Source organism: Salmo salar, chromosome ssa09 (assembly GCF_905237065.1).
Source record: "Salmo salar chromosome ssa09, Ssal_v3.1, whole genome shotgun sequence".
NCBI classification, from domain to species: domain Eukaryota; kingdom Metazoa; phylum Chordata; class Actinopteri; order Salmoniformes; family Salmonidae; genus Salmo; species Salmo salar.
Genome location: NC_059450.1, coordinates 132,739,923 through 132,753,753, shown reverse-complemented (window position 1 = coordinate 132,753,753; position 13,831 = coordinate 132,739,923). Strand labels below are relative to the sequence as shown.

General features: G+C 41.3%; 1 protein-coding gene across 3 annotated transcripts in view; it reads right to left on the bottom strand.

Annotated features, from left to right (window-relative positions):
* Window positions 1-2,297: 2,297 nt before the first annotated feature.
* LOC106613023 (cell adhesion molecule 1) overlaps window positions 2,298-13,831 on the bottom strand; it is a 189,187-nt gene continuing 177,653 nt past the window's right edge. For all 3 annotated transcript variants that reach the window (XM_014214866.2, XM_014214863.2, XM_014214867.2), the window contains 2 exons: window positions 4,980-5,108; window positions 2,298-4,805 (listed from right to left, as the gene is read on the bottom strand). In XM_014214866.2, the coding sequence (XP_014070341.1) occupies window positions 4,687-4,805; window positions 4,980-5,108 (248 nt within the window). In that variant the 3' untranslated portion in view covers window positions 2,298-4,686. The remainder of the gene's footprint in view (window positions 4,806-4,979; window positions 5,109-13,831) is intronic.

Here is a 13,831-nt window from a genome sequence, read left to right as displayed (position 1 = left end):
ATAATTCTCCTGACCTTTAGCTGGGATCACTTCAAATAATGGGAAAAGGCTGCTGTGACAGAATTATGAAGACAGAATGGTCCATGCTAATAAATTAGGTCCTGTTCTTGAAAATGCTTCTCAATTTGTCAAATCAATGTTAACTTCCAAGGGCTGTTACTGATATCTTAACGTGTGTGGAGTTAAGCTACTGTATGAAAAAAAGACCCCTTCAATCAGGATCACTAAATACAGTACATCACTCACCACATCACATCTAATTGAGATGAAATACACTGCCCAGTTTCAATTGAGAGGCCAAACTGGGTAGTAAAAATATTTAAAAATATTTAAGAAATATCAAAAGCTCTGGTTCTAGAGGCTGAGTTGAATAGAGGGTTTTGAAGCAAAGTTCAAATACAAAATCTATATCCACACCAGGGGTAACAGTGCAGGACCAAGGGAATGATTGCTGTTACAGTGCAGATTGGATGGTAACCACCTTTATGGCTTGAACCGTATTAGAACTTCTTGACAATAGGAATATCAGGTAAAAGACAATACAGTCCATTTCACATTGATATCTTTTTATTAAGACAAGTACTCTTCAGATTTTTTTTTGTGTAAAAATGTTTTATGAACCAATACAAAATATGTATGGGAACATGAGGAAACCTTTCTTTACGACACAGAAATGTTGCCCAGGTACAGAGAGACTAAAGATTTGACCTCAAAACAACTAACTGGGGCAATGAACAACCAAAACGTTCTAGGCATCAAACATGTTCTCCATCCAAACAGCCAAGAAATGTTGGGGGTTAATCAGAAAACTTAACCACTGCAATTACACCACCTGTTTTTTGAAAACCAATCTGAGAATGTGACTGACATGCATCATATTCAGGATGCTAATACACCATTAGAAAGTAAATAGATGCTATTTAAGTCTCTACACAATCCGTATCATGGAAGTTCAGGTTTACAACGTGATTCAAATTTAAAGGCAATGTTCCTGCGTTAGCGAAGGAAAACACTGTATATGTCAGCTCAATCGGAAATGACCTTCAAATTTCTATCGCGCAATCTGTAACGCGATCAGCGATACAAATTCAATAGAGCCTTTAGTCTCCATTCTTTTTTGTGATTACTTGTTCTTTATGTCTGGGGAAAAAACAGATGATACGTTTTACTGTGGATATAAGGATTTATCAATCACCACCCTTGTATTTTGCTGGACACTGACTGTACAAGCGATATTGTCTGATTAACAAATCTAGTTCTTTCTTTGTGAACTAGGTCTATACAAAATAATATGTAACATTTAACAGTGCACCATATATTAAGAACACAAACATATACAACTGAGAAAAAAATATATATTTTGATTTGATAACTTTCTGAAATGTGTAGTATTCTTGGGGGGCTTTCACTTTGCATTTCACCTGAGATGCAAAACACAAGATTCATGAACCTGAGAAAGTGGAAACACATGGACTACATATCAAATAGCACTCAGTGGCCAGTTTATTAGGTACACTCATCTAGTACTGGGTCGGACCCTCCTTTGCCTCCAGAACAGCCTGAATTCTTCAGGGCATGGAAACATTGCTCAAATTGGTATCAAGGGCCATAATTTGAGCCAGGAAAACATTCTCCACACCATCACACCCCTGCCACCAGCCTGTACCGTTGACACCAGGCAGGATGGGACCATGGACTTATGCTGTTTACACCTAATCCTGACTCTGTCATCAGCAAGACGCTACAGGAACCGGGATTCGTCAGACCAGGCAATGTTTTTCCACTCCTCAATTGTCCAGTGTTGGTGGTTGCTTGCCTACTGGAGCCGCTTCTTCTTTTAAGCTGATAGGAATGGAACCCACTGTGGTCATCTGCTGCAATAGCCCATCCAGTAGGCAAGCGATCACCAACAAAAAAACAGGAGGCTGGCCGTTTCTGAGATACTGGAATGGTGCGTCTGGCACCGACGATCATAACACGCTCAAAGTTGCTTAGGTCACTTGTTTTTCCCATTCTAACGTTCAATTGAGCAGTAAGTGAATACCTCAATGTCTGTCTGCCAACTGTATATAGTGTAGCAAGCCATGGTCATGTGACTCACTGTCTGCAGGAGCAAACCATTTTCAAGAATGGGGTGGTGTACCTAATAAACTGGCCATTGAGTGTATACTGAAAACAAAAACAACACTTAATTGGAATCCCTACAGCGATCATTTCAGTTGTATCCAGAATAAAACATTGATGATTAACAAAACAAAAGCAAGTTCAGAACTAATCAATACACTTTGAGATGAATATTGATTTGCAAATTTTAATTTGTTATACTGGTATTGGTTATGTTCTGCATCACCCCCAAGCAATTCAATTAAATAAACATCAGATTTCCAGTGCGATTTTGCTTGTTTTACCTTTCCCAAAGTGTGGTGAGCCTTGGCCACAATTGCAGCATATAACCTCATACAATAACCTTATAAATACAACTAAAATTGATTTAGCAAATAAATTAAATACACTTTTTTTGCCTACCTTGTAAATTCTTATTGGACAGAAATAGATCGCCCGTAAATAAAATCATTAATACTACTTAGCTTGTTTGTTATAAGGAGCTGTTTTTTAAATAGAAGCAGCCATATCATTCAGTTATGATTCCAATTATTTATCCAACCTGAAAATAACTTTAGCTTGTTATTCCAGTTCTTAGTACTGTCTGTTTTATGAGTTACATGTGAATAGAGAGTAAGACCACCACTACTAGTGTAAGGTACAGAGAGATTCATATACTAAGATATATCCGGAGTGACACTGTTGACATCATACTGTATACCCTTTAAATAAAGGAAGGCACTGCATTTAGTCCTTCACTCTTGTTTTCTTCATTATTATGATATATTCAAAAGCAAAGTTTTATTGTTATATTGTTTTAAGGCAGTGGCTGTCCTTTTTTATTCATGTATTTGGAGTTGTTTTGTCTATCACACTGTTATATCCAATAAATCCATTGACTAATGCACCATGGAAAGATAAAAGCAGGAACTTCAATATGCATTACAGGGATTCCACAGCAATCTGTACATTTACTTCAAAAGCTGAAACATGGCAGAAATGGAAACCGTGCTAGTCATTCCCCATTCAAAACTTATAGGGGATCTTCAATACCTTATTATTCACAGACACGATTAGGAATGCTCATTGAGCAATGACCATTAGTTTTGTGTTACTTTTTCTAATATGAAAACAAAACATTTTAACAAAACAATGTCATGCAAAAATGATATTCAAAGTGTATCATAATATCCATAAAATATACAATGGCAGTCAAAATAATACATACAGAATTCCTTGTGTACTGGCTACTGTTTGAAAAATTCAAATGTTTTAAACATCATTACAATTAAAACGTCTTCAATCTAAAGTAGAAGTAACATTTTTTCTTCCCTTTCATATTGAGATATATTCCTCGCAATAGCAACCCGAGTCAACAGATTAGACAAAGGCCTAAGACAACAATAAAATCGTGTTTGAAGGTCCTTGTAAGGTTTCTAAATATATATTCAATATATTAAAGTCAGTATATTATTCAAGAACAAACTCAAACTTGTTTTATCTGTAGAAGATAATTATTTGAACTGGATTTGACCCTGTGCTGAAAACACTGGGTAATATATGCACTGTATTTGAACACGTACAAGCATTACTATTACATTGGTCCTTCACTGACCATTGAGGGTATGAGTATGATGACCCAGAGTAAACCATATTGTAGCGACCTTAGCCCAACACCTAGTGACCTCATCAAGGGGATCGGACCTCTTGGCATAACAGTTAAGGCGTTGGCTTAACAATTGCTGGACCCAGGTTCGAGTCCTGGTTGGGACTACCCCCCGAATTCACTATAATATCATGATGTTGAAACAACACAACAGCCTGTTGCTCCGACCCACATCTGACAGATAAACCAACAATGCTTATGACCATGGCAGCAACTCCAGTCAGTCTTTTAGCCACAGAACAAACATAAAAGGGATGTTTCAGGATGTCTGATAGAGCAGGAGAGGTCATATTTATGCTTGAGTTAAGAGCGACAGTACAGTTTGATATTGATGAGAGCTGTTTACAATTGATTTTAGATAGTCTGGAAATGACTCATATGTGTTGTTGGCTGCTTCTACAGTACACAGCATAGAGAGAGAGTGCTTCTAAAAGCCTGGTACACAAGCTAAGATAGAGCTGCAGGACAACTAGAGAAGAAGTGCCGTGTCATTCAATCTCCTCTGAAAGCTAACTGCAGCAAAAAGGATCTGGTGGAGTCGACAGGCTTGAGGGGAAAAAAGAAAACAACAATTACGAAAGAAATAGAACAAGGCACAAAATTGTCTGTAAAATAATTGAACTGTACAGAATGGGCCCCAGCAGTCCAGGAGAGGTTGGATGGGCGAATCCACGACAAAGCAATGAAGCCTCCAACTACTCATCCACTCTAATCCTCCTCTCCTCTAGAGTTCTCATCATTCTTCTCCTCTTCTCTTCTCCTTTCCCCACCTCTCATCTTTCCTTCTCAGCTGCACCAGTTCGACATCCCTCGTTACCCCCCCTCCCCCTCCCCCACCCTCTCAGAGTTAGATATAGTGCTCCTACAGGACGCCCCCCCCTCCCCCCTCAACATAACACCCCCATGGCCTCTCATCATTAGATGTAGTACTCCTTCTTCTCTTCCGTGTTGTTGTGTCCCCCCTCTGCATTAATGATGGCCGTGTCTGCATCTGCTGCGTCGTCTGCCCCTTTGGCTTCATGTGTGAAGTAGGTGCCTGCAACGAATAAACAAATTCATGAACACCCCTGTTGGACTCAAATGAATGGTAATGAATCTCTACAGCTAGTCCACCTCTAGGTCTATGAATTATCAATGATAGTGTACACCAGTTCATCTCAAGCCAGTGGAAGCATTGTAACAGCCAGGGGACCCAGGTGAGCCGTTATACCTTTGTGTCTGGCGAAGTAGCGCCCCAGGACGATGAGTGCACAGAGGATAGCGAACATCACCACGGCAACCACGCCCCCGATGACAGCGTGGTCTATCTTCTGTGGCGCCCCCTCACCAGCTCTGGAGTCTGGAAACAAGCCAATCACAGCCTCTTAAAACAATGATCCCCAGACCCCTTCTTTGAGCCAATCACAGCTACAGTTGAAGTCGGAAGTTTACAAACACTTAGGTTGGAGCCATTAAAACTAGTTTTTCAACCATTCCACAAATGTCTTGTTAACAAACTATAGTTTTGGCAAGTCGGTTATGACATCTACTTGGTGCATGACACAAGTCATTTTTCCAACAATTGTTTACAGACAGATTATTTCACTTATAATTCACTGTATCACAATTCCAGTTGGTCAGAAGTTTAGAAACACTAAATTGACTGTGCCTTTGAACAGCTTGGAAAATTCCAGAAAATTATGTCATGGCTTTAGAAGCTTCTGATAGGCTAATTGACATCATTTGAGTCAATTGGAGGTGTGCCTGTGGATGTATTTCAAGGCCTACCTTCAACCTCAGTGCCTCTTTGCTTGACATCATGGGAAAATCAAAAGATATCAGCCAAGACCTCAGAATAATAATTGTAGACCTCCACAAGTCTGGTTCATCCTTGGGAGCAATTTCCAAACGCCTGAAGGTACCATGTTCATCTGTACAAACAATAGTACGCAAGTATAAACACCATGGGACCACGCAGCCGTCATACCTCTCAGGAAGGAGAAGCATTCTGTCTCCTAGAGATGAAGGTACTTTGGTGCGAAAAGTGCTAATCAATCCCAGAACAACAGCAAAGGACCTTGTGAAGATGCTGGAGGAAACAGGTACAAAAGTATCTATATCCACAGTAAAACGAGTCCTATATCGAAATAACCTGAAAGGCCGCTCAGCAAGGAAGAAGCCACTGCTCCAAAACCGGCATAAAAAAGCCAGACTACGGTTTGCAACTGCACATGGGGACAAAGATCGTACTTTTTGGAGAAATGTCCTCTGGTCTGATGAAACAAAAATAGAACTGTTTGGCCATAATGACCATCGTTATGTTTGGAGGAAAAAGGGTGAGGTTTGCAAGCCGAAGAACACCATCCCAGCCTTGAAGCACGGGGGTGGCAGCATCATGTTATGGGGGTGCTTTGCTGCAGGAGGGACTGGTGCACTTCACAAAATAGATGGCATCATGAGGGAGGAACATTATTTGGATATATTGAAGCAACATCTCAAGACATCAGTCAGGAAGTTAAAGCTTGGTTGCAAATGGGTCTTCCAAATGGACAATGACCCCAAGCATACTTCCAAAGTTGTGGCAAAATGGCTTAAGGACAACAAATTCAAGGTATTGGAGTGGCCATCACAAAGCGCTGACCTCAATCCTATAGAAAATCTGTGGGCAGAACTGAAAAAGTGTGTGCGAGCAAGGAGGCCTACAAACCTGACTCAGTTACACCAGCTCTGTCAGAAGGAATTGGCCAAAATTCCCCCAACTTATTGTGGGAAGCTTGTGGAAGGCTACCCGAAACGTTTGACCCAAGTTAAACAATTTAAAGGCAATGCTACCAAATACTAATTGAGTGTATGTAAACTTCTGAGCCACTAGGAATGTGATGAATGAAATAAAAGCTGAAATAAATCATTCTCTCTACTATTATTCTGACATTTCACATTCTTAAAATAAAGTGGTGATCCTAACTCACCTAAGACAGGGAATTTTTACTAGGATTAAATGTCAGGAAATGTGAAAATCTGAGTTTAAATGTATTTGGCTAAGGTGTATGTAAACTTCCGACTTCAACTGTATCAGAGCAGTGACTCACTTCTGATTAAATCACAGAGCAGGAGACTGAAAGTAGCATAGTAATTTACAGTGTATTCAAAGTCAGTGTATTCAAAGAAATCAGATAACATATGCTACCAGAAATACAGGGATGTAGGAAGACTACATTTAGCAACTTCTACATAGAAGCTACCATAGACGTCCATGGTCAACGATTGACCCATTCAGGGAGGTAGCTGCGACTCAATGAAATTCTATCAGAGCTATTCTGTTACAGGGTGTGTTGTTCAACAATGAAGGACAATGACGCATTGTACAACATGAAGCAGTGGAGTGAAAACAGTGTTTTCAGTTCAAATCAACATTCAAATGTATGATTAACCTCCTCCCACTCAGTCACACCTTCTCTTCCCTTCCTACTGTGGCTGTATGCGCTGTAGAACAGAATAGCCCACTTCATTTCGGTTTCATTACTTTTTCTGCATACAGTTGAAGGGCACTTCTGGATGATGTTATTCAAACTACCAAATGCAAGTCTAATGTATATGTATGTGTTACATAATGAAGACCCCATGGCCATTCAAACTGATACTGCACTGCCGTGAATGAGGCCTCAATCGTCATCTGTATCTAGAGTATGTCATTTATAAGTGATTAGTCCTTGTCTGTATGTGGCGATGGACATTCACAACAGGATATCTACAACGTTTGTTCTCTGTGCTTTCAGATAGAGTTCTCCAGATTTCATTCTATGACACTGTATCATATTTCCAAATACCACTTATTCTGGGAGGCTAGAGCTTTTCATCTCCAAAAAGTATTTGTGTAAAATGTTCTGAGACTGTTACATAAAAATCATATACTTGACATACCCCACAATTTCAACAGAAACAGTCCAGGGAACTGTAAAATACACTGATTTAAGAGGTAATATCAGGAAGTTATAAACCTCAATCATCGGGAGTAGACACAAGCACATAGATAAATCTGGCTGCAATGTGCTGTCCCCTCTCACAGAAATACATTTCACCCACGGGAATCCAAAAATTGATCGTTGTCCACTGTTTAGGGAGATTTATACGTCTGGTAGCTACAAAAGAACAAGGCAAGGCATTAAATCTCCAAACATTCCACATTTTCGGCACTCGAGGTCTACAGATTAAGTGTGGGGACCTGTATCAGTTGAGACTGATGGAGGGGTGAAGAGGAGAGGTGAGAGAAGGGGTGTTACTTTACTGCCTGAAGGAGAGACTCCATTTCCCATCAGTCCCCTCTAATCATGAACTGAAATTGGATGGTTTTGAATAAAGATTATGATTAGGAGAAATTACTTTCTTTCTGAATGCGAATGGGAAAAGCCTAAAATGTCTGACACCTACTTAACTTGAATAGAGAGTAAAGACATGCTTCAATGCCATTTCCTCTTCAGAATGGACTTACCTCCACCAAGCAGGGGCAGAGCTCACATACTGTTGACACAGACTAGAGTCTCATCTGCTGCTGCTGTTGGTTGTATCTGAGGCAGGATGAGGCGAGCAGAGCAGAGCTGTTTGTTTCCAGTATCAGGGACGTCTTGTAGCACAGCACAGAATGCTCCCTGAGGAGAGGGAAGGGCCCGTGCTCCATGCTACTCAACATCAACCCGCTAAATGGACTGAGCCGAGGAGCCCTGTCACATCCCCTCACTCGCCCCGGCCCCGGCCCGCCCCGCCCCGCCTCACCTTGCCCCCCACCGCCTTCCATTTAACACCTGAACCAGCCAAACGTCTGGGAGCACAACCAGCCTGCCACAGCGCACAGAGGGGGAAATGGAGCGGGTTTCTTTCACACAAAGAAGTGGGCCCGTCTATATCATTGAACGTATCTAAAAGGTATTACAAAGTATCAGCAGGGGGACTGTAAAATCTATAACCCGTCACTAACGTCTAATGGCTAGATGAATGACAGATCTGTAATGGAATTGTCCCATGCTGTTGCCCTGTCTGGAGTCATTCAATTGTTCTGCCTTTTAGTTCAGAACCACATTAGAGGTCCTTTATGGCATTGCACACAAACTAAATAGAATTTTGATTATGTTTAAAATGTGGAAGTGCTCTAACAGTCGGCCATTACCTCCCACATAGTCCTGCTGTTGGCTGGGGAGCTGTGACATGCCCACACCTCGGTCCTGACAGGATGTAGCTGGGGGAGCTGTGACATGCCCACACCTCGGTCCTGACGGGATGTGGCTGAGGGAGCTGTGACATGCCCACACCTCGGTCCTGACAGGATGTAGCTGAGGGAGCTGTGACATGCCCACACCTCGGTCCTGACGGGATGTGGCTGAGGGAGCTGTGACATGCCCACACCTCGGTCCTGACAGGATGTAGCTGAGGGAGCTGTGACATGCCCACACCTCGGTCCTGACAGGATGTAGCTGAGGGAGCTGTGACATGCCCACACCTCGGTCCTGACAGGATGTAGCTGGGGGAGCTGTGACCTGCCCACACCTCGGTCCTGACAGGATGTAGCTGAGGGAGCTGTGACATGCCCACACCTCGGTCCTGACAGGATGTAGCTGGGGGAGCTGTGACATGCCCACACCTCGGTCCTGACAGGATGTAGCTGGGGGAGCTGTGACATGCCCACACCTCGGTCCTGACAGGATGTAGCTGGGGGAGCTGTGACATGCCCACACCTCGGTGCTGACAGGATGTAGCTGGGGGAGCTGTGACATGCCCACACCTCGGTCCTGACAGGATGTGCTGAGAGCTGTGACCCCACACCTCGGTGCTGACAGATTACTGGGAGCTGTACATGCCCACACCTCGGTCCTGGCAGGATGTGGCTGAGGGAGCTGTGACACGCCCACACCTCGGTCCTGGCAGGATGAGCACAGCCAGGTGGATTTATGGGGAAATAAAGAGGATTTGTGGCTGATGCCCACATCGTTCGGCACAGCACTGAAATGTGCTCTGCTGGAGTGAAGGGGCTACATGCTTTATGGTTCCCTCTCTCTCTGTGTCTGTTCTGGAATGACAAATTATACATAGCCAGGTCACTAACCAGCAGCCTTGAACTGACTGACTGGCTGACTTAGTAACTGACTGATTGACTGAATGATGTATTGACTGATTGACTGACTTAGTAACTGACTGATTGACTGACGTATTGACTGACTTAGTAACTGACGTATTGACTGACGTATTGACTGATTGACTGACTTAGTAACTGACGTATTGACTGACGTATTGACTGACGTATTGACTGACTTAGTAACTGACGTATTGACTGACGTATTGACTGATTGACTGACTTAGTAACTGACTGATTAACTGAGGTATTGACTGATTGACTGACTTAGTAACTGACGTATTGACTGACGTATTGACTGACGTATTGACTGACTTAGTAACTGACGTATTGACTGACGTATTGACTGATTGACTGACTTAGTAACTGACTGATTAACTGACGTATTGACTGATTGACTGACTTAGTAACTGACTGAATGACTGACTTAGTAACTGACTGATTGACTGACTTAGTAACTGACTGATTGACTGACTTAGTAACTGACTGAATGACTGCCTGACTGATGTTTTGACTGATTGACTGACTTAGAAACCGGGGATCAGTTGTGTGTATCTCTGTCCCCTGGCTGATTACATGGGATATTGATTTCATTACTCATACTGGAACTCACTTGTATGCACACTGTGGATTTACAGATGTAATTACACACATTTAATTGCAATGATGACTCTTGTGAATTGATGGAAAAAGCTCATAACATATTAGGCAAGGGGCCAAATTCAATCTCACCCTCCATTGCAATATGTTTGTGGAGTATGTGGCCTGCTCTCACACACTCCTGAAGAAGACTGGAAGCATCTACTTTGTAGCAGAGTCTACTTGGTAGTAGCAGAGTGTACTTAGTAGTAGCAGAGGCTACTTGGTAGTAGCAGAGTCGACTTGGTAGAAGCAGAGTCTACTTGGTAATAGCAAAAGCTTTTTAAGCATGTTGTTTTGTTGAAAAAGAGCTGCAGATGTAGAATCTTAATTTTATCACCCGGTTGCAGGATAACTTCCCTGCAATGCAGGAAATGTAATATCTGTAGCGTATTTGAGGTTTAAAATGGTTTCTGAAGTTGGTAATTTCCACTTTGAAATTTCAGACTTGATTTATCAACCTACAAAAAAGTCCATTAAATATAATGCACACAATAATTAAAAGTTCCTGTTGCTGCAGGATTATTTTCCTGCTGTAGCAAACTGGCTAAAATTAAGATCCTACATCTGTACAGGATAAATATGGCAATTCAGGCTGGACTGAATTCAAATGAGCCTTAGATTGCCTAGTTAAATAAAGGTCAAATAAAACAAATCAAAAAGATTTGAAAGCATCTTTGTTGAGGTCAGTTCATAGAGTGCAGGCATCACTTAGGGCTGTGAGGTCAATCCTGTATGTTTTGTTTGGAAGGAAAATGAAAAAAGAAAAGTTCTAATTTATGTTTTCATTTAAAAAAAAATACATCTTATTCTAGACAGGGTCATCTAAAAATCTCCAACTGCACTGCTGAAAAATATGAGCATTGTCCTCAATACAATTGCAATGCCTCGACCTTCTTCAGCACAATAGAGATTCAGAGACAGATTTGCTTTGTCAATTCTGAACAAAGCAGTGAAGATTCACAGACTCAACCGGGACATTCTATCGAGGTGTGAAAATACAGATGAAGTACTATTGGCAACACATCAAATCTGTGAATGGAGAGTTAACTGTGAACTCTGTACCTTGGGATGTTAGCAAACATGTAGTTGGGAAAACTTTGGATTGACAAAACAAGCTTCTTGACTAAACAAAAAAGGACATTGTGAATGCTGCCTGCTTCTACCTAGTTTTTGAAGCTGTTTTTCTGGAGGTCATGGCTAAGAAAAGTGATTGACAAGCTAATGGAAAAGATGTTCCAGTGCTCTGCTCTGCTCTCACAGTAGCTACTGCACCACAACATAACCAACTCTAACCTCCTCAGAAAGAATATTCAAGGCACTGAGTTATCTGAACTTCTAATGCCAAATATTGTTACCCTTTTCAGGGTCAGCAGGTAGACAAACTAACAAACCACTTCTGGTTAGACATTCTACTGCGGTGCATGTCAACCTAAGAATGTTGAAAGGGTTCATCATGGGTTTTGAGGAATATTGAATCTATCTGTGCCTGTTTTCCTTTTTTTACCTCAAATATTCCCAAATATGCTCTTCTAACATCACAACGTCAGTTCCTCAAGAGCTGAGAAAAGTTTTAAAGTTAAGTATCCATATTTCAAGTTAAAATCAGGCCATATGAGAAAACCATCTTCATTTAGTATGATACTCTTTGAACATCCCCATCCTGGCACAGTAAAACCCATATACCCCTGGAGACCAATTAGAACGGACTATTGTACAGACTAGAATGGAGCCAGTGGCTCATTTTCTCCACATATAAATATCATTTATTTTTTGTTGATAAATCAAGGAAGCAAAGCACACCCATTACAAAGGGAACCAATCTGCTAATCTGAGCCAAAACTCATTTGCATATTAAATAAGAATTGAACGTTAAGCCTCAAAGGCTAATGATATACAAGTGTTAGGTGTTTGCATTAAATGTTCAACAAATGCTATAATGTTTGATGAACAATGAATGAACACACATTTGTGCATTCTTATTCAGGCCCTAACACTATTGACTCAGACAGTTAGTGTGTATTAAAACCTGTTGAGGATAGGGGGCAGTATTTTCACGGCCGGATGAAAAACGTACCCAAATTAAACTGCCTACTACTCGGACCCAGAAACTAGAATATGCATATTATTAGTAGGTTTGGATAGAAAACACTCTGAAGTTTCTAAAACTGTTTGATGTCTGTGAGTATAACAGAACTCATATGGCAGGCAAAAACCTGAGAAAAATCCAACCAGAAAGTGGGAAATCTGAGAATTGTAGTTCTTCTTTTGAATCCCTATCGAAACTACAGTGTCTGTGGGGTCATGTTGCACTTCCTAAGGCTTCCATTGGCTGTCAACAGCCTTTAGAACGTTTTTTCACCCTTCTCCTGTTACTGGGCAGAGAATAGTAGCTCAGTCAATGAGTGGACTGCCTGAGGACAAAGGGCTTGGTTATGCGCAAGCCCGCGAGCGCGCCGTTCCTTCTTTTTCTCCTGGAATGAATACGCTATTGTCCGGTTGGAATATTATCGCATTTTTACGTTAAAAATACCCTAAAGATTGATTGTAAACAACGTTTGACATGTTTCTACAAATGGTAATGGAACATTTTGACTTTTCGTGTCTCGATTTATGCCTTTGGATAGTGATCTGAACGCACGAACAAAACTGAGGTATTTTGACATAAATATGGAGTATTTCGAACAAAACAAACATTTCTTGTGGAAGTAGGAGTCCTGGGAGTGCATTCCGCCGAAGATCAGCAAAGGTAAGGAATGATTTATAACACCAATTCAGAGTTTTGTTGATGCCAGAATTTGGCGGGTAGCTGTATAGCTTGCATTGATGGTTGAGCTATGTACTCAGAATATTGAACAATGTGCTTTCTCCGTAAAGTTATTTTGAAATCTGACACAGCGGTTGCATCAAGGAGTAGTGTATCTATAATTCTTTAAACAATTGTTATATATTTTGTCAACGTTTATGATGAGTATTTCTGTAAATGAATGTGCTCATTCACCGGCAGTTTTGGTGGGAATACATTTTCTGAACATCACGCGCCGATGTAAAATGCTGTTTTTGGATATAAATATGAACTTGATTGAACAAAACATACATGTATTGTGTAACATGATGTCCTATGAGTGTCATCTCTTGACCCAAATTGCTATAGACCTATATCCATCCTACCCTGCCTTTCTAAGGTCTTCAAAAGCCAAGTCAACAAACAGATTACCGACCATTTCGAATCCCACCGCACCTTCTCCGCTATGCAATCTGGTTTCAGAGCTGGTCATGGGTGCACCTCAGCCACGCTCAAGGTCCTAAACGATATCGTAACC